This window comes from Leucopleurus acutus (genome assembly GCF_964270905.1).
Source record: "Leucopleurus acutus genome assembly, chromosome: 6".
In the NCBI taxonomy this organism is placed as follows: Eukaryota; Metazoa; Chordata; class Mammalia; order Artiodactyla; family Delphinidae; genus Leucopleurus; species Leucopleurus acutus.
The window spans coordinates 96,488,561-96,509,478 of NC_139149.1; the positions used below are offsets into that span (position 1 = coordinate 96,488,561).

Below are 20,918 nucleotides of genomic sequence, written 5' to 3' on the forward strand. Positions count from 1 at the left end.
ACAACACACATGTTGCTAAGGAGCTGCTTAGCCAAGTGTTTTTCTTAAAATTTAGTAATAAACTAAAGAAAAGGGAGGCAATTAGAAAATGTGATTTAGCTATCATTAATCTACATCAAAGGATTATAATGATGTACACTGTGTGCCTTTCAAATTATTCTCTATTATAGGTTTCACAGCAGAAGTTGAGAAAACTCTTTGACAAACTAGCCCCTTATTAAAAATCAAAGGAAAGTACTTTGCTACCATCTGTGCAACATTAACACCTTCACTAAAGAGTGATTATTTTGTAAGTTAAGAAGTATTCAGTTCCATTTAAAACAAAACAACAGCGACACAGCTATTCAAATGCTCATCTTCATCTATTATAAAAAAGTCATAGCATATATGAAACACTATGTAATTTGCTACAGAAAGACCAGGATCTCTCCCAAACCAGAAAACAGAAGGGAAAGTTGGGATCCTATGAAAGCATAATCAAAGCATTTTTTTTAATGTCACCAACACCAACATATGCTTCACAAAACCTAACCAGCACCTGCAAGGTCTGATTTAATATGATAGGGGGCAAGAGAAAATAAAAACTTTTAAATTTAACGCCACTGGTAGAAAGCAGACTACATTTTAAAGAATAAGGTAAAATTATCCATAAATGGTTGTCAGAAAAATTTATGACAGACAACCTCTTCTCTTTAAAGTACACTGAACCAAGAAAAATTTCTTCAAGTATTTAGAAGTTCATTTGAGAAAGTATTACTGTAAATCGAGCTTCTTTATCTCCAGTACACTATATACTATGTCCACCATTTAACAAGTTCTTCCTAATTACCCACCTTATAGTAATTATATATTTTATAGTAAATGAAAGTAACAAGGTTCATTTGGAAGATGAATTGTGAACTACAGGTTTAAAAAAATAAATATAGAAAATGTGGGAGATGTCCAACCATTCCGCTTAATTCATCATCTTCAGCACTTGACTATTTAACAGAAACATATGATTTTGGAGCTAGAACTCAGGAATCACTTAATCTAATACCTTTATTTTATAATGATATCATTTTCCAATTTCCTCATTATAAAGAGGATCAACCATTATTCGTCCCCAGCTGTTAGCGCCCTCTACGCACTCACCTAGTTTGCCTTATACTTTAGTTTTAGAAGTACTTGCTAGATAATAAACTAACATAAAGGTATATATACATGAAATATATTGAATAGATAAACTATAAGGAACCAAGGGATATACCGAAAGAAAACACCTCAAATGCCCTTCAAGGCTAAATTTGTTTTGGGGGACCTTAGGAGGCAAAGTTGATAACAATGCAACTTACAATAAGTAGAAAACACTTTGTACCATGGAAATTACAGATCCAGATAGAAAAGTATATGTTTATACTCTAGACTTATTTCATCTTCTCTAAATGTAGCAAAGGAGGATGTCACCATTATAAAATGGATTATTGAAATCAAAACCTAAGAGTTTGTTTTAAAAATTGTTTTAATTAAGTCTAGTCTCTAGGATATGAATTAGTCTTAACGCTGCCAATTTTTCTCCAACACAATTCAACAAGTAAAACAAATGCCCACACGTATAACAAAAGCACCGTGTTAAATGATAAAACAATAAGCAAGAAACTGACAGCATGACCACCCTGCTTAACCTAGGCCCTCAATTTCCTCACCTACAGAATAAAGATCCTAAAATTCTGATTATAGGTTAGGCAATCAGTGAAATTTCAATTCATCTTAAAATAAGTAAACTATTAAAGCCAGCACAGCTAAAGTCTGGTAATGACTAAATGTAATTATTATTATTCATTATAATAAGGAAATGAACACAAAATGGCCTTTGGAAAGTGAATCACCATAATTCTCTCCCCAAACTCCACCTCTCCTCTGAGATGAGAAAGACAGCATTCCAAAAGGCCTCAGGTCCCACACAAAAACTTGTTCTCAACTCAGCAATTTTCCTAAATATCTTTTTTAATGATGAAATCTTAAGGCATTTCATATTCCATGGTCCACAAAACATGAAAACCATACTGATAATTCAAACATCACAGACTACAGTAAAATTTCTTGAGGAGTCATCTAATTCTTTGCACCACATGGTACGCAGTACCCTGGCATGCGATAACTGACTACAATCAACCCACTGAAGGTTATTCTGCTCCCCCATTATCACCATTAAAAATGTCACATTACTTGTTTATGGGTTAAACTATGTCCCTCCCAAAATTCATATATTGAAGTCCTAATCCCATTACCTCAGAACATAACCTTATTTGGAAACACAGTCATTGCAGATATAATTGGTAAAGATGAGGAAAGTGGGGCTCTATGCAATATGAATGGTGTCCCTACAAAAAAGGGAAATTTGACACAAACATGCATACATGCATACCATGTGAACATGAAGACCGCCTTCTACAAGCCAAGGAGAGGCCTGGAACACACACCTCCCTCACAGACCTCAAAGTAACCAAACTCACCTAGCCCTTGATTTAGAACTTTTGCCTTCAGAACTGTGAGACAATAAATGTCTGTTGATAAGCTACCCAGTCTGTGGTACTTGCTTACAGCAGCCCTAGCAAGCTAATATATTACTCTACAGCAACTGAAGAAGAATGAAACATCATGACAGCCACAGACAAAATATAGATAGCACCCAAATTTCAATGCATGGCCAACATTCCTAACAGACCACACATCTTAAAGAATCTGAGGAAAGCCACTTTCACATAGACATGAACCTTTTTCATATTGTACACTTAATTCAAGAGACTCGCTAATTCACCCCGGCCCCAAGCCCCAACACTGCTAAAACTGCATGGACTCTTTTTTTTTTTTTTTTTTTTTTGCGGTACGCGGGCCTCTCACTGCCGTGGCCTCTCCTGTTGCGGAGCACAGGCTCCGGATGCGCAGGCTCAGCGGCCATAGCTCACGGGCCTAGCCGCTCCGCGGCATGTGGGATCTTCCCAGACCGGGGCACGAACCTGTGTCCCCTGCATCAGCAGGCGGACTCTCAACCACTGTGCCAACAGGGAAGCCCTAAAAATGCATGGACTCTTAATTAACAACTCCTGTTTTAATCAATGGTAAGGGGGTGGGGGGAGGGGTAACAGATCATACACTAATCTGTTTTAAACAGAAAATAAAACACTGTCAGCACTGGCTTTGATAAAGAAGGAAAACATTACAGATGAACTAATAAAACTTTTCTTCACTGTGCTCTTAAAGAGGTTTACTACATATTATTTTCTTAAGTACTTTTTAAAACATGTGCATGTATAATTACATCTGAAAATCAGTAAAACTTTATCACCATAGCACATTTTGTCATGAAAGGATGGAGTCTAATACAAAAATCAGAAAACTAGACGAAGAAAACTTTTCTTAGGTAAACTGCGATTTAAATTCTTCTCAGAAATATGGACCTGGTCAATACGACTCAAAGTAGTTGCCTTATTTCTTTATTTTGCCCAATCAACTTCACCTTTAGTAGCTGACAATAACACATCATGTTGGAAAACTAAGATCAAAAGTTCTCAAAACAGAAATTCAACCATTTTATATGAGCTTTATCAATCATTCATGGCATCCTGCCAGTCAAGAAAAGGTTCTCCCATAAACACAAGCTAAAATGATGGTATCTGGCCAATAAAAAGACAATTTCAATCTGATTATGAAGATTCAAAAACACTTTACTTGCTTTCCACAGCTAATTAGCTCTCAGCGGAAAGCACAACGGGAAAATATATAGTTAATACACAGAGTGTAAGAACAATTTGAAAAACATTAACCTCCATTTAAATAGAAAAGAAAATGGATATTAGAGTTTTGCTCTTTCAAAACTGTGCAAAATTAATCTAACTAATTTGTAGAAAAGTGATACCCAAAAGGTTGTGTTCTATCTTGTGAAATAATAGTTAACTGAGTTTAAGGACAAAATCACTATTCCATATATATTATACAGAAATTATTATAACTGTAAAAAGCAGGTAGTATAGGTGGTGAAAAAGTCTCTGGACTGACAATCAGAAGAAACAGGCTCTATTTCTCCTGCTCCTGGTACTAACTGCATGTGTGACTTCAGGCAAGATCATTTAACCTCTCTGGACCCTGGTTTCTCATCTATAAAATAAGGGAGTCAGACCTAATTACCTCTAAGGTATCTGTCACCTCTCAAAATGATTCCTAACACTATAAATCTTAACATCTGAAATATGTCATTCATATTTTACATACTTTATGAAATCAATATGAATTTATCAGTTATTTAACTAAGAGAGACAGTGAAATTTCTCACCTGAAAAATCAGTGTCATGTAGCAAATTTCGAAGCTTACTACAAAGCTGGATCATGTTGTCCAATTGTCTATTTATCTTCACATCTTGTATCCAGGCTGGGGTGTAACACACTGGACATGCGGTTCCAATGCAGTCACTTACACAATTACTTAAAAAGGATCAAAAAATATATAGATATCAATACATTCAGCAGGATCTGAATTGAAAAAAATGAAGTTTGAACTGAAGTAAATGAAGCAGAGGCTGTTCTAATAAACAATGGTCAATTATAAAATATTAGTTAAAACAGTGTTTTTGGAAGAGTATGACACTGAGACACACACACACACACACCCTATCTAAATCTAAAGTTGCTTATGTAATTTGCTATGTAGAGACTACACTTGGCCAGACAATAGTCTGCATAATTTTTCCCTGCAAATAAATCTATAGTTTCTAAAGAGTGAGAGTACAGAGGGAGATATAAAAAAATATTTAGTACCTAATGCATGTAAGCCATGCATCTCAACCTTTCCTACTCTAAAGCTAACACTGTGCTTCATGGAGATACCTAAAATTACTGCAAAGAAATGGGGAAAGGTGTTTTTTCTTTTATTTTTGTACAAGTGTCTAAAGGCTTTAGTTTTTGAGAAAAGATGTTTGGTTCTTTCAGGTACTTTTACAACCTGTAAACTCAATTAAATTACCTCGGGCTATATGTCCAAGAGTTACAGTCTCATAGTTAGAAAGGTTTTTCCTAACTTTGGGGGTTACAAACCCTTTGTGACTCTGACGAAGATGTGCACAAGCGTTTGTTCACAATCCCCCCTGAAGCCTGTCTGTGAATCCTGAAATAAGAAAGCTCTAAATCCACACCTCCCTTAGCTTCACCAGATGGGCTCTAGCAGGACTGGGTAATATAATAGTCGTAAAAGCCACATCTCCTCCAAACACTACATCCCTTTTCATGTAACCCTCTCGTTTGTAGGGCCAGAGGATTCTTACAATGGAGCCCCCTTCAAAATACGTAACCTGTCTTCTACTCAGCAAAATAAAGAAATCTGCAAAAATGTAAAAGCAGTGCCACTCTTCTATTTTTTCTTTAGTTTGCAAAATAGTTATTTCTCCTTAAAAAGTGTTATTTATGTTATTATGTAATGGGTTTTTTATTGTTGTTTTTAAATGAATTAGTATTTTTTAAATGTCTCAGTTTTATATGGGAAACCCTAATTCTTGGCATCATATAATAAAAATGAACCAAACTACACTGAATCAATTCTTTCCTCTGTTCACATACAGATGACCATTTTCTCTTTTAAGATGTTCTCATGCCTCCCTTAATCTTTCATTGGCCATTTTAAGTCACAGACCCCTTTAGAATCCAATTAAATGTATGGAACACACACACATACACAAGCTTTACATGCAATTTCATTACATACAATTTCAAGTTTGTTATGCTCCAGATTCGTCACTAATCTATTATATACTGTGAGTACAACCCCTGAAACAAATCTGCTTGCTTCAGAGTGGAGACAGGGAGCGGCCAAAATTTTATACAGGAATAATGGGAGGCCTCTTGGAGGAGGTAATATCTGAGCTGAAATGGAACTGATGAAAAGCCAGCCTCACAAAAATCTGGCAGAAGTACATTCTAGATGGAAGAAATAATAAGTGCAAACGTCCTGGGGCAGGAGTGAGTCTGATGTGTTTAATACACTAAAAGCAGAAGGTGGCTGAACAGTGTGAGCCAGAGGGATGTGCGGTACGAGAGGCAGGCAAGGACTGGGCCCTGCACAGGGTCTCGTGGGCCTCAGAGCAGAGTTTGGATTTCATTCTAATTGTAATAGGAAGTCACTGAAGGACTTTAAAAGCCGTAATGATACAAACGTGATTTACATTTTCAAAAGATCTCCTGTGAGATCACCCACAAGAACGTAGAAAATGGGGAAGCAAACCAGCTATGAACTAGTCTGAGGAGAAATAATTTGATGGTGGCTTGGACCAAAGTATAAACAGTAGTAAATATAGAGAAAAGTGAGAAAGTTCAAGATTTAGGGCACATTTTGAGGTGAAACTGACAGAACTTAATGACGTGGGATAAGGAAGTAAAATAGCAACCAGGTATGACTACTGGTTTTCGCTTTGAGCAACTTTGCTACCATTTATTCCAGTGGCACCAGTTACTGCTATGAAGATCACCGAGGCAGGAACAGGGTAAAGGGGAGGACGATCAACAGATCTGCTCTGAACATATCAAGTCTGAAATCCCATTTCGTCATCCAGATGGAGACGTCAGGTAGGCAATAGATACTATTTCCTACCCCATCCTCCTTCTGGATATGCCCTATGTAACAGACCTATGTTTCTAGAAACAAAATTGGGACCCCAAGCATAGGTGCCCTCCACACACCCCCAGCCCACTGAAGTCATACAGTAAATTACTTCCACATGTGCTTAAACTTCATATTGCAGTCTGTGCATGCTGGATAATCACAGTCATTAACTTGAAATAATTAAAAGATTGATTCAAAGGAGGATATATTAACCCTGTCTCAGACAATTAAACTATGACATTCACTCCTTTAATTGATTCCTACTGAGTAAGAAATAAGATGAAATGAAAACCTAATATACTAACCTCTCAGCCAGGGCTTTAATGGATATAATTTTATAATAACTGTTATGGCTTAAATTGTGTCCCACCAAAAGATGCTGAGGTCTTAAATCCGAGGACCTGTGAATGTGATCTTATTTGGAAATAGGGTCTTTGTAAATGATCAAGTTAAGATGAGACCATCAGGGTGAGTACCCTAATCCAATATAATTGGTATTTTATAAAAAGAGGAAATTTGGACACAAAGACAAACACGCACACAAGGGAGACTGCCATGTGGACATGAAGGCTAAGATGAGAGTGATGTATCTATATAAGCCAAGGAAAATGTCAGAATCCAAAGATTCTCCACCAGAAGGTAGGAGAGAGGCATGGCACAGATTTTCCCTCATTGCCCTCAGAAGGAACCAACCTACCTGACACCTCGCTGTCACACTTCTAGCCTCCAGAACTGTGAGACAATAATTTCTGTTGCTCTAAGCCACCCAGTTTTTGGTACTTTGTTATGGCAGCCCTAGGAAACTAATCCAGTAACGATAAGAACTAAAGTTTCACAATTTGCAAAGTCTGGATTCAAAACTAACTGGAAAAATAAGAGAGACATATTTGAATTATACAACAGATATTAATTTTTCCCCAAAACTTAGCAAAGTCACTTACTAAGCTTTGTAACTGTCAACAAGTCATCCTCTTTGAGCTTTTAGTTTCTGATTTTTAATTAAGACAGTTGAAAGGACCAAAATGAGATAATGTACAGTAAGTCACTGCAATCTATGAGAGTTACACAACATAAGGTAATACTAGTATCAACATGATTGCATGACTATTACCTAGTAAAAAACATAGTTACACTAAATGTGTGTGTATGTGTGTATAGCTATCATAAACCATAATTACTTACCTACAGAAGATGTGCTCACATCCTCCTAAACACACAGGGTCCCTCAGAATATTAGTGCTGTTTGAAGAAAGAAGAATAATTAAGACTTAGGTCGTTGTTAGATAAACATTTTTTTTTTTTTTTTTTTTGCGGTACGCGGGCCTCTCACTGTTGTGGCCTCTCCCGTTGTGGAGCACAAGCTCCGGACGCGCAGGCTCAGCGGCCATGGCTCACGGGCCCAGCCGCTCCGCGGCATGTGGGATCTTCCCGGACCGGGGCACGAACCCGTGTCCCCTGCATCGGCAGGCGGACTCTCAACCACTGCGCCACCAGGGAAGCCTCAGATAAACATTTTTTACCCAACATTTCACAAGTCCAAGGCCCAACACTACCATATTTCTTTCTCAAAACGGAAGATATTAAGGATGTATTCATTTGAAAGGTTGTTACTCCCTGATTAAATATTGTCTCATCACACACCTGCTGAATTCAAATAGCAACTACCAAACTCAGTACAAATTATAACACTTTTTATAATGCATATACTGTGAAATCATAGAAAGAAGCAACTTTGTTCAGTATCTCTGAACCTCTCACAGGCAAAGCCAACCACTGGCTGCTTCTTTCAACTAATGATTCAAAGTGTAGACCATAAATCTCAAAATCAGACCCACAAGTAGAATGACTATGTAGTGTATTGTCCAAGTGAGAACACTTCTGAGAGCGAAGGGGATAACTAGATAGAACAGCAGGACTGCCACAGAAAAATAGGACATCTGGTCACTTTGACCATAAGAATTTATGGTTTCCTATTAAAAAAAAAAAAAATTTGGTTTCCGGTTGTTGTCAAGTACCCACCAATTTTCTACAGATGTCTTATCAAAAATGCAGCCATTCTTTCATTTTACAGGAAGTTGTTTGTTTTCTTTAAAGCAACTGCAAATGGGAATCATTAGGTTGGCTGTCTGCAGACAATTAAGTATTCCCAACGTTTCCATCAAAAAACACCTGCTAAGTTTGATAATCCTAAGAAGGTAATGCTACTTAACTAATAAACACATATCAAGTCATTATATTCAGAGGGCGTAATGAGGCACGAGCAAACAGGAGAAGTAAAGCTTTTAAAGAACGAACATCTTTTGTGCTTGGTTTATTATACTAACCCTAGGACCTGTAGGTATTTACACCATTATTATCCAATTACCTCTGTACACATACCATATATCAATAAAAACAGTTTCCCACACTTCTTGAAAGATCAAAAGTATCACACTGCACATTTTAATAGATATGAACATTAAAGTGAAATTGAGCTTTCAGAAAGAGTGCTAAAAACAGAGCACACCCACAATGTTATACTCAAGATATCGAAAATGGGGCTCACTGACATTATAAAACCCATCACTTTCTAAAAACCCAGAATATCTGATTTTTCTATCACACTACATAGAACACGGTGATAAAAATATGACTTGTGATGTGCCAGCCACTTCTGTGATTCTGGCAGTTCAGATGACCCTTACTACAATGCGTATGCTGGTCCTGTAATTTTTGTTCATTACTTGACCTACCAAACCTAACCCCTGATCTCGAATAAAGTGTGCTGAATTCTACTTCATTACGAGCTCTGCCTCTAAGATCCCAGAAGTGGTGTGATCTCACTCCCTCCTATCATAATATCCCGCTTCTCTTTTATCCCATCACCCTGACCAAACCTCCATATTCAGGTTGTTTTCCACATGGAAAGACTTCCATTCAGTATTAGCTCCTTGGATTCCCTACCAGCCCAGGCCACAGAGCTAACTTGTTCTGGGCCATCTTCACCACCACCCTAATTCTACTAACCTCTTAGACACTCAAGGATGCCAATCTATTGATACAATGCTAGACAGGCTCCCCAGTCCACTCCCGTGCCTGCTCTCAGGCTCTGAATAACCATTACAAAAAGACTGGAAGATATACAAACTTGTCTCTATAAACTCATTTGGTAGTTTCCTCACCTTTGTATCTCTACCAAAGTGATGTAGTAGACGTTCTGTGGGTAAACAAATGAATAGACACGGCTATACAAAACAATCCCCAGGCTCTAAATCCCATTAACCTTACTGAAGGCAAGCAGTGTGAGCTTTTCACCACCAGACTCATTCCTACCTCTCCACCCATAATCTTACCCCTCCCTGCAGGCTCAGAGGAAAAGAACTCCTTCAGTCATTCTTCCTTCGTAAAATGTGCTGCTCTATTGTCCTTAGATCCCTTAACTTCTCTGCTTTCTAACAGTCTATTCTCATCACTACAGTCACCTTTCATCTTCCATCTGTATCTAAACATGCAAAGGTAATCTCTCCTGCAAACTAAAACAAAAAACCTTTTAGACCAGCAGTCCCCAACCTTTTTGGCATCAGGGACTGGTTTCATGGAAGACAATTTTTCCATGGACGGGGGGCGGGGTGGGCACGGCAGGACAGAATCAGGCAGTAATGCCAGGGATGGTTCAGGTGATAACGCAGGCGATGGGGAGCGAGGCAGATGAAGACTTGCTCCTGCTGTGCGGCCTGGCTCCTAACAGGCCATGGACCAGGGCTTGGGGACCCCAGCGTTATACCGTGCCCCCCACTGTACGGTCTGCCCCAACTCCTCCCTTTCTTGCTGATGTAAGTTCTGGTAAGTCCTCTGTAGGTGCTCTGTACCAGCTAACTCCATCTCCTTTCCTTCCTAGCTTTAATTCCCACCACTCTGCTCAAACTGCTCACCAAAGCATCTTTTGGTCCTCTCTCCCTGACCCTCTGTGAAATAACATCGACCTCACCTTCTTTCCTAAAACCTTCCCTTCCACTGAGTTTTAATTTCCTTATAGCACATTTATGTGCTGATTTCAGCTCGTTCTTAGCTGCTTCTTTTCCCATCTCTCCATGCAGGTTTACCCCCAGGATGCAGTCCACAGCCTTCTGGCTTTCTCTGCCAATACCTGACTCAGTGCCTTGAGTCTATTTCTAAACTTAAATTTCCATCCTAAGATGACTCTGTACCCCTTGATCTATAGTTCTTACCCTTCACCCTAGCAACAAGATGCTACAGTGCAAGTAGCAATGAATCTAGTACTACAAATAACTGATCAACTGTACTAATTATTCTAATTAGTGACCTAGAAAATACTTTTTATTGCTGTTAATAGATGAGAAAAGACACTGGGAGAGTGAATGAAAAGTATGTGCACACATGTGCTGGGAGAAGGAGCAGAGAGAGGAGTGTTATAGCCAAAGCTGGGAGACGGTAGTGCCAAGTTCAAAAGAATTTTAATGGAAGAGCTCAAAGAATAGATACACTGCACAGAGGGTGGCACAAATCTTTGTCAAAGCGAGACTTTCTGAAAATGTCTAGAGCTTAGCTGAGAAGACACTCTGGAATAAAAGAATTCTTATTACAACCAGACAGTATCTACCAAAATTTTAAATGTACCAAACTTTAACTCAACTATCCTACTACAAGGAATTTATTCTTCAGATAATCTCAGATGCTTGAAAAATTGAAATTTCAAAACACTAAAGATATCTATCTAAACAAAATACCAAAAGCTTCCAGGAACTAAGAAATAATAAAATGTCAGATACATATATGTGTGTGTGTGTGTGTGTGTGTGTGTGTGTGTGTGTGTGTGTGTGTGTGTGTGTACAAATATATATATATATTTTTTTTTTTTTAAGGATTCAGAATAGCGTAAGACATCTCACGGGTGACAAGGAAAAAACATTTGGCCTTCACAGTAATGAATGAAAATTATTTTGTACTTTGAATTCTATATCCAGTCATCTTCCATAGTAGAAAGTTGATCATTGGTAATAAAAAAAAAAAACTCACCCTTTCAGAGTAGGAAGTTAACAAAAAATGTCTAAAATGGAAAAAAAATCTAGAACTAGCAATAGAAACACATTTCGTAATCTGGAAATTAAAGAATAAAAAGAGATGAAAGAGGTTGTATCTGGAGTATAGAACTCAAGGGTGATAAGGGATGAGGCAAAATAATGTTTTCATTATAATATTTGTCCTATTGACTTTGTCAACTGTGTTCACGTATAATTCTAATAAAAAATTTTTAATGTAAAGGCACATGGACAAGGATATTCACTCCAGCATAAGTCTTGTGTTTATTACAGCACAAGACTGGAAATGATCTAAATTTCTACCAAGGAAATGGTTAAATAAATCATGATACATCTACCTGATGACCGGTACCCTCTCATCTGAGGTACAAACATAGAGAACCTCTTAAAGGATACACAAGAAACCGATCAGAGTGGGTTCTTGAAGAAGATTCAGACATACCTGTCATTCATTTAACAAATATTTAATAACCGTATATCATGTTATTTTAATTCTTTGGCATATACATGTATTACTTTCAATTTTTAAAAACTTAAAAAGTTCTTCACAGTCTGGTTACTCCAAAGCCAGGCAACCTTTGTTCTCACTGCTCCTCAACAAAAACTGCTCTTATCAGGCCAGTCAGTGTCTGTAACATTTATCAAACACCTTATGACCAATTCCAAGTCTAGTACTGCTCAGACTGTCCCCAGCCTAGAATATACTTCCTCCTCCACAAAACTATTCAAGCCGAACACATTTTCAAAATACCATCCAGGATGATACAATAAAAATGACACTAAACAAAGAAGCACAATTTCTTGGAATTTAGTTTCCATGCCATCACTCGTGCAGAATCTGTACCCTGCAGCAGACACATATAAAGGACACAAAACTGACTGCATTACAGTCTTTCCTAAGGGGCTTACAATCTAGCTGGGTAGTTTTATAAGCCAAGTTAACATACGACTTAAGTACAAAATGCTCTAAAGTTCCAGAGATGGCATCAAGCTGGGGCTCTGGAAATCAATGTTGAAAACTAAGTATTCTGTATTTTATCTGCCTGATTCTTTCTTTTCTTCTTCTTTTTTTTTTTAAGTCTCCAAATAGATTGTAGTCCTACAAACAAGAGATCCTGACTTTCAATTCTTCAGAGCTCCCCAACACACCATTACCTACCTAGCATGGTGCTATGCGAACAGCAGGATTTCAATAAATCCTTAGTGAACGAACTAAGTGGAAGACTACATACAAAATGCATTTATATTAACAATTCTATTTTATCCTTACCCTATTTTTTGTTTGATATACATATATATTAGAAGGAAAAAAAATCCAGAAGAATAACAAAAGACATTTGCATGGTAACAGGACTTCTGTACCTTGAAAATTCAGCTACTTTATTTTTTTCCATCTGCAGTCATACTTCTGTTACTTTATATGTAGTTCATTTGGAAAGACCGGTACAGTCAGAGGATTATAACTTAGGGAAGAACTAAATAGGGAAAACAAACTTTTTTTTTTCTTTTTAAAGGTCCTATTGAGAGAAAATTTTCTTTGCAAAGCAGAAAAGGAAAGTAAATTCAGTTGAGATTACAATACAGAGGGAGACCTATTTCTTAACTGAATGACTCCCTAAGCTTCCATGAGGTATCAACTGCTATTTAATATTAGGCAAGATAGCTACTACAACGCTCTTGCGTTTTAGAAAATTCCCATGCTATTTTTAGGTGTGGACCAACACATTTAACACCAAAATGCAGAGGCTCCCCAAGCCAATTAAACAATTGGCTTTATTTTTCTTGAGGAGAATAAATAAAATTGTTAACAAGTCAGGGATATGGATAATGACATGAAAGCATCTTATTTTGTATAGTTATTCTGTATGCCATATTAAAGTAAATCATATGAGAAAAACAGTAACTCATGTCTAATTGTTCAGTGTCAATAAATACTGAATAAATCAATGAGTCAAATATCCCCAAAATCAAAGGGGTAATAGAATTCTATCTATTAATGACTATAATAGAATCTACTATTAGGAGACAGATAAGCCACAGAGAATATCATGTATACCCAGCTCAAACAGTTTAGGTTATTTTGTCTTCTATATTCCCTTTCCTCCAAAGCAAAACAGTATCTAAGTAATTGCTGATATTCCTGTCCTTCAAGCATCACTTCCTCCACACGATGTTCAAATATTGAGTTTCCAGGCTCAGACATAGGCATTCACCTTTACACCCTCTTCCCAGCCCACTTCCAGAAGTATGCCTTCAATTGCCACATATACGTAGATAACTTTCAAATTTGCCCTCCACCCTGAAAACTGTCCTCTGGGCCCCCAGACCTGCACAACAGTAACTTCACTTGTAATTCCATCTCCTCTGCTATGGAGGACAGTACTAAAGGATGCTCAATGTGTCTGTCTGGTAAGTCTCCCTGGCAGTCCCAAGCCCTATATAACACCAGGCATGTGTAGCCTGTAACAGGACTGTGCATGTCGTGGTTCTAGCTCTAAATCCCAGGGGGAAAGACCTGCACCTTCTACATCTCCCCTGAAACTTTAGTCACTGTTTACTACCAGGAACCTGTGGAGGATTCTTGGCAATTCAAATGAATTAACCAGGTCCTCTGGTATTTCCACCTGCAATGTGACCCTAACTTAACCTAAATTTTCATGTCTTAATTTAACAAACACTAAGAAACTATGTGTCCAGCACTGTGACTGCAAATGTGAACCTGTCTTTATGAAATGTGCAGTATAACTGAAGGAGACAGGTGTCAATCAAAGAATAAAAATACCACAAAAGTAAATAAATCCCATAATTTGGAGGGACATATGATACGTGAACACTAATGATTTGTGCCCTTTTCTATGTGTATGTCAAACTTCACTAAAAAGTTTTGTTTTTTTTTGTTTTTTTTTTTTTGCGGTACGCGGGCCTCTCACTGCCGTGGCCCCTTCCGTTGCGGAGCACAGGCTCCGGATGCGCAGGCTCAGCGGCCATGGCTCACCAGCCCAGTCGCTCCGCGGCACGTGGGATCTTCCCGGACCGGGGCACGAACCCGTGTCCCCTGCATCGGCAGGCAGACTCTCAACCACTGCGCCACCAGGGAAGCCCTAAAACGTTTTAAACAATGTTTTGCATCCAAAAGACACTAATAATTCCAGAGTCTGTGAATTGGACAGAGCCTGAAAAATCAATTCATCCATTTTCCTCATTTTACATATGAGGACACCGGCGTCCCAGGAAAGTTACACAAATTGCTCTCCTCAGGTAGTAACTATGTGAAACAATGTTAAGCTTCTAATCCCTAGGATCTGACCTTGTCTTTAACACTGCCCACCTGACTCACTCCCCCTCTATTCTACATACTTTGTAGCATATTTTTATTTGCTATAATCCTCTACCTGGCTCACCTATAAAAATCTCTCCAAGCCCCAATTCAAAAGTCCAGGAATCTTTCCTCCACTGATCCCACCCAAGTACTCTTCTCTGCATCCCCTTGGCCTTCATCCTAATTTACCCTGAACTGTGTGTACACTTCATCCCTTATAACTAAGGATAGCGCCTTAAGGGTAGAAAGCCTCACTGCATCACCACTTACCCAACTTACAGTGCCTCAGGGATTGTTTCCTAACAATGAAGGGAGTAATCATCCCATCAAAGGATGAATGGCCTATAAGAATGCCTCTCAACATTCCAAACTAATGAAGAAAGACAAAGGCTAATGCTGGAGTCAGGGAATCTACCCTTTATTTTACAAGCATTCATATAGCACTTAGAACATAACACACACTGCTCTGAGTACCTTACAAATTAACTCATTTAATTTCCCTAACAAACTTAAAAAGTAGAAACTACTACTAACTCATCGGCAGGTCAAGAAAAGGAAGCATACAAAGATGAAATAATTTGTCCAAAATCACTGAGCCAGGATTTGAAGCCAGGGTCCAAAATCCATTCTCTTAACCACTAAGCTATGCAGCCTCAAAATAGAAGAGAAAACAATCTCAATCACCTTTACTAAAACGACAAGAGATAATTTAGAAAAATAAAATCACCTATCTTAAAAATCACAAGACTGTTTTTTGACTTTTTACTAAAAGTTGATTAAAAAATCACTAGAGGGCTTCCCTGGTGGTGCAGTGGTTGAGAGTCCGCCTGCCAATGCAGGGGACACTGGTTCGTGCCCTGGTCCGGGAAGATCCCACATGCCGCGGAGCGGCTGGGCCCGTGAGCCATGGCCGCTAAGCCTGTGCGTCTGGAGCCTGTGCTCCGCAACAGGAGAGGCCACAACAGTGAGAGGCCCGCGTACCACAAAAAAAAAAAAAAGAAAAGAAAAAAATCACTAGAACAACAAGGTCCTATAGTATAGCACAGAGAATATTCAATATCCTGTAATAAACCATAATGGAAAACAATATAGGAAAATGTACATATATGTATAACTGAATCACTTTGCTGTACACCAGAAGCTAACACAACATTGTAAATCAACTACAATTTTAAAAGTCACTAGAGGACTTCCCTAGTGGTGCAGTGGTTAAGAATCCGCCTGCCAATGCAGGGGACACGGGTCTGATCCCTGGTCCAGAAGATTCCACATGCCGCAGAGCAACTAAGCCCGTGCGCCACAACTGCTGAGCCTGCGCGCCTAGAGCCCATGCTCTGCAACAAAAGAGGCCACTGCAATGAGAAGCCCATGCGCCACAACGAAGAGTAGCCCCCGCTCACCACAACTAGAGAAAGCCCATGCGCAGCAAGGAGGACCCAATGCAGCCAAAAATAAATAAATAAATAAAATGAAAATAATAATGAAAAATAAATAAATGTCACCAGAACTCCGAATTAAAATTGTGGTAGATGCTAAACCCCAGCCCCCACCAAAAAAACAGATCAAGAGGTATCTAGTTATTTAAATTCCCAAAACAGTGTCATAAGACACCTGGGCTTTTTCACTACCGCTCCCATTTCCTGCTTCCTTTAGGAACCCATTATTCTCATGCTTCCTGTCTCATTTTCCCAAATCTTTAAATAGCTTCTATCTGGTTGTGAGGCTTGGACCTAACACATATGTCACATCTGGCCTCTTGAACAATTTCATCAGCTTCACCTTGGAGTCATACTTATGTTAAAGGTGAAGAAAAGATGCTCTGTAATGTAGCCAATCCACCCTCACTCACAAGTAATGCTTGCCGCAAAACAGATCCAATATGCTACACAGGACAGGTGACAGCTGGGAGCACGAGATGGATGACAGCTGCAAGCTGAATGTGAGGGTAATTGGGGTAATCACTAGCCCACTGGGTAAAACTTTGAAGCTCTGTAAAAAGGACAGACACACCGACACACAATTTCAAATAATATGACACTGTTTTGAATGATGGGTAGCAAAAGCAAGAAGCAGGCCATCCTGAGTTGCTCCTTTGGAGTAATGATGTCAGGCAGCTACTAGGCAAAGCACAGGAGGGAAGAATGCGTTGGTTTTTTCCTATGCTTTACTCACTACAGACAGTGCCAAACGTGCAGTGACAGGGAGAGGAACACTAATCATTTCTAAACACTAAACCCCATGTGACATTAAATTTTACACCAAAAAGGATTTTTAACCTTAAGATGTTTTACCTGTTAAAACAGTTTTGCAAACTACTGTCTATGCACCAAATCAAGCCAGTAGCCTGTTTTTGTACAGCCCTTTAGGTAAGAATTATTTTTTTATGTTTTTAAGGGTTGTAAAAAAAAAAAAACAAGAACAGACACTGTTTGTGACAGCAAAGCCTAAAATATATACTATATGACCCTTAACAGAGAAAGTTTGCAGAGCCCTATGTTAAAATATGCACCAAAAGAAACAGCTGAGATTTAGTTAATCCATCAGTGGTTCGTATATTAATTTTTTTTTTTTTTAAATCACTGGAGGGGATTCCCTGGCAGGCCAATAGTTAGGACTCCTCGCATTCACTGCCAAGGGCCCGGATTCAATCCCTGGTTGGGGGACTAAGATCCCACAAGCCGCATGGCGAGCTGCGGACCAAAAAAAAAAAATGTTTTTTCATGAATAAACAAATCACTGGAGTTCAGTATCATTAACCATCCACGACGGGTTGTATTAAAAGTCTGGACCTAGTTACTGATGTCTGCTTTCAGTCTTTTGGCTCCTACTGTCTGCTCACTTCAGTTAGAAACTGGAAAAATACTGGTAGGGGATAAAAGTGAAACTGGCTTTATTAGATTTCAGGACAACCTATAGATTATTCCTCTTTTATTCCTCTTTTGTCTCCCCCAAACCATTCAGCAAGCAGACTGTATTTTTGTATTTTCATAAAACACCTGCTGTTAATCACTTATTCTATAACAATCACCACATTCACCACTTTACATGTATAATTTCATTTAGTTTCTTCCCTCCCATAGAATGTTAGCTTCATAAGGGTTGGGGTTTCTGTCTGCTTTGCTTACTAATGAATCTCCAATGCCTAGAGTAGTCTGGCACTTGGTAGGTGTTCAATAATATATTTTTTTATTATTAATGAATCCTCACAGGAGGATGAGCTGAGCACCATCGTCACTCAGATAAGGAAACTGAGGCACAGAGATGTTGAATGACTAGGGCCATTCAGCAGTATCAAAGCTGGAACCTGACCCCAGCAGTCTGACTCTACGGTCCAAGTGAGGCATCACGCTGCCGCCCTAGTGCCTTCCATACAGAAATGTGCCATCTGAATGTCTAACTTTCGTTGACTTATGAAGGTGTGACTAGAATTGCTTATAGCAACCAGCAGAGCCAGTTTTAAATTTTTTAGTCTCTGATGGATGACCCTTGTGCTATGGGAAAGCACACACAACATCAGAATGTCTTCATGTACAAAAGTGCCACTTTTCTAAGGAGGGTAATGATGTCATTTTGTCACAAGGTTTAAATATTTTGTAAAACAAAATATAAGTGCGAAACTCTGACAGTTACGTCCTTTCCATTTTTAAAGAAAGAGTTTCTATGTTACTTATGCTTTACGTACAACGAAGTTCTGCAAGTTGGACATCAGAGGGGGGAAAAAAAAATCAAAACAAAGTCCCAAAAAAGAAATAGGGTAGAACAGCTACAAGCAGAGAGAAAACCTGCCAGAGTGATACGGATGCAGAAATACTGAGCTGTGCACACAGCAGGCGCTCAATAAACGCTTTTGGAAGAAATGAAAAGTGAGATAAGCCCTTCTTGGGTTTTATAAACCTTCTTTATTTCTATACTAGGAGGAGCTACAGGAAAAGAAGAAGCAAGGAGTACCAGTCAAGAAAGTGATGTCTTCAGATGGAATGAAAACTTTGAACTTAAAGGATTCCCATGGTGTAACAGCATGAAGGAAAATAAGCAAAAATAATAAACAGCATCTCTTAAGAGCTGGAACCCCAAGCCATACAGTCTTTGATCAAACCAAGGAAATGTGATATTGAAAGAGAAATTGGCGATGTCCATCACCCCGCCACCTTCAATCTACCCCTCAAAAAAGTCCCCAAAACTCTCCTCCCTCCCCAAACAAGGCTGCGATGGAGAAAAGGTCAACGGGGCCAGCTCAGCAAACGGTGACAGCTGCTTCTAATTTAGTGGGCCTCTTCAAACCTAACAGCCCTCGGCCTAAGGTTCTGGTATTACCCTGGTCACAAGAATCACGGGCCCGGTAAACAGTGCAGATGCCTCAGCACTACAGATTCAAACTCTGGAGGCGGGAACAGGGATCCGTATCTTTAGCCACGCCTCTAGACTCTCAGGCCCGCTAAAGTTTGAAAACTACCATCTTAGTTGGTTTAGTGCAAGAAAGGCTAGAAAGCCGCCCAGAAAGGGTTGAATGGGGGCCCGGAGTGGGGATAAATAACACCAGATCCCCGGTACTAACTCTGCTCGGCGGCCCAACTGCTGGGGGGAGGTGGGGAGACGGGAATGAACGGAGGAAACCGGAGGTTTGAAAAGACGCCTGCCCCCCGCCGAGGCCCTCCCGGCAGCCCCCTCGAGGGTCGGTCTTTACCAACGCGAGCAGTGCAGCAGCTTCTCCAGCCGGTAGAGCGCGGCGCGGCTGTGGGCCCAGGCGCCGCGACCAGCCGGCTCCATGGCGGGCGCAGGATGAGGCTCGTTCCCGGAGCGGACCCTCGGCTGCCTGTTCCCCTGCATCGCCCCGCCCTCGCGGAGAAGCCTCCTGGGAGAGCGGGAGGCTGGGCGAACTCGGGCAACCACCCAGACAGCGCAAGCCTGCGACCTGACAGCCGGCCCCCTGCCCCAGCTGTTCCCACTTCTGTGCCTGCGGGACGCCTAGGGCACCAGGCGCGCGGGGTGGGCGGGGCATGGCCAAAACGCGCCAAAAGTCCCGGCGCGCGGGACGGGGGGCGGGGCCTCGGCGAGGGGCGGGGCGCGGCCTTGGTAGGACACCTGCTGTCGTTGGGAAAGGGGGCGGGGCCACAGGCTGCCCTGAGGCGTAAAGGCAAGAAAGTGAGCAAGTCCTTGCTTTCCCATAGTGAGGATTCTACGGACCCTTAGCCGAATTTAATCAACGGAAAGTCACAAACCGAGAAACTTTTTAGTTGAGCATGGTCTGTGCTGTTTCGACTACTGCTGAGCTTGGAAACGCTTTGCTTGTAACATTGACACTCTTTTAATTCCTAAGAAGGTAACTTTCTTTTCTCTCCCCACCCCCACCCCCGGCTTTTCATTGATGGCCATATATACAGATACACCTACTACGCACCCCTTCACCCTCCCCATCCAGTCCGCTGCCAAACCCTTGCATTTTTTCCCCCTTACTCTCAAATCTTCCCACTTCTGTCTTCACAACAGGCCCAGTTGTATCATTTTCACCTGGAGTGTTCCCATAGCCTTCTAGCTGATAACCCGGTGTCCACCCAAGTCCCGCTCAGTCTTTAAGCTACACGGCAGCCACCTAAAACATTTCCAAATAAACAGGTGGTTAGTAGACGCAGAACGAGTAAAACTAAATAAGGTCTTATAGGGTGTTTTACCTGACCTATGATAACACATGAAATTAACCAAATATATATAAATATATATATTTAACCTCACAGGTAGCCAAGAAGTTAACCCTTGATTTTTTTAAGCCATTGCTTACCCTTTGCAGAGAAATCAAACTCTAGAGAACTTAAAATGTTAAATGAACTTGGAGAGATGCTATGGTGTATAATGGAGTTAGTTGGAGACCTCAGGAGCAGGGAAGTCCTACTTCTAATCCCACTTCCTCCACTGAATAATTGTGTGATTTAAGTCA

General features: G+C 40.0%; 1 protein-coding gene across 1 annotated transcript in view; it reads right to left on the minus strand.

Annotated features, from left to right (window-relative positions):
* Nucleotides 1-19,813, minus strand: part of BARD1 (BRCA1 associated RING domain 1) — a gene marked incomplete at both ends in the record, with an annotated part of 74,549 nt that extends 54,736 nt beyond the window's left edge. Inside the window, 3 exons of the mRNA XM_082840649.1 lie at nt 4,313-4,461; nt 7,811-7,867; nt 19,671-19,813. Of these exons, the coding sequence (XP_082696775.1) occupies nt 4,313-4,461; nt 7,811-7,867; nt 19,671-19,813 (349 nt within the window). The remainder of the gene's footprint in view (nt 1-4,312; nt 4,462-7,810; nt 7,868-19,670) is intronic.
* Nucleotides 19,814-20,918: the final 1,105 nt, after the last annotated feature.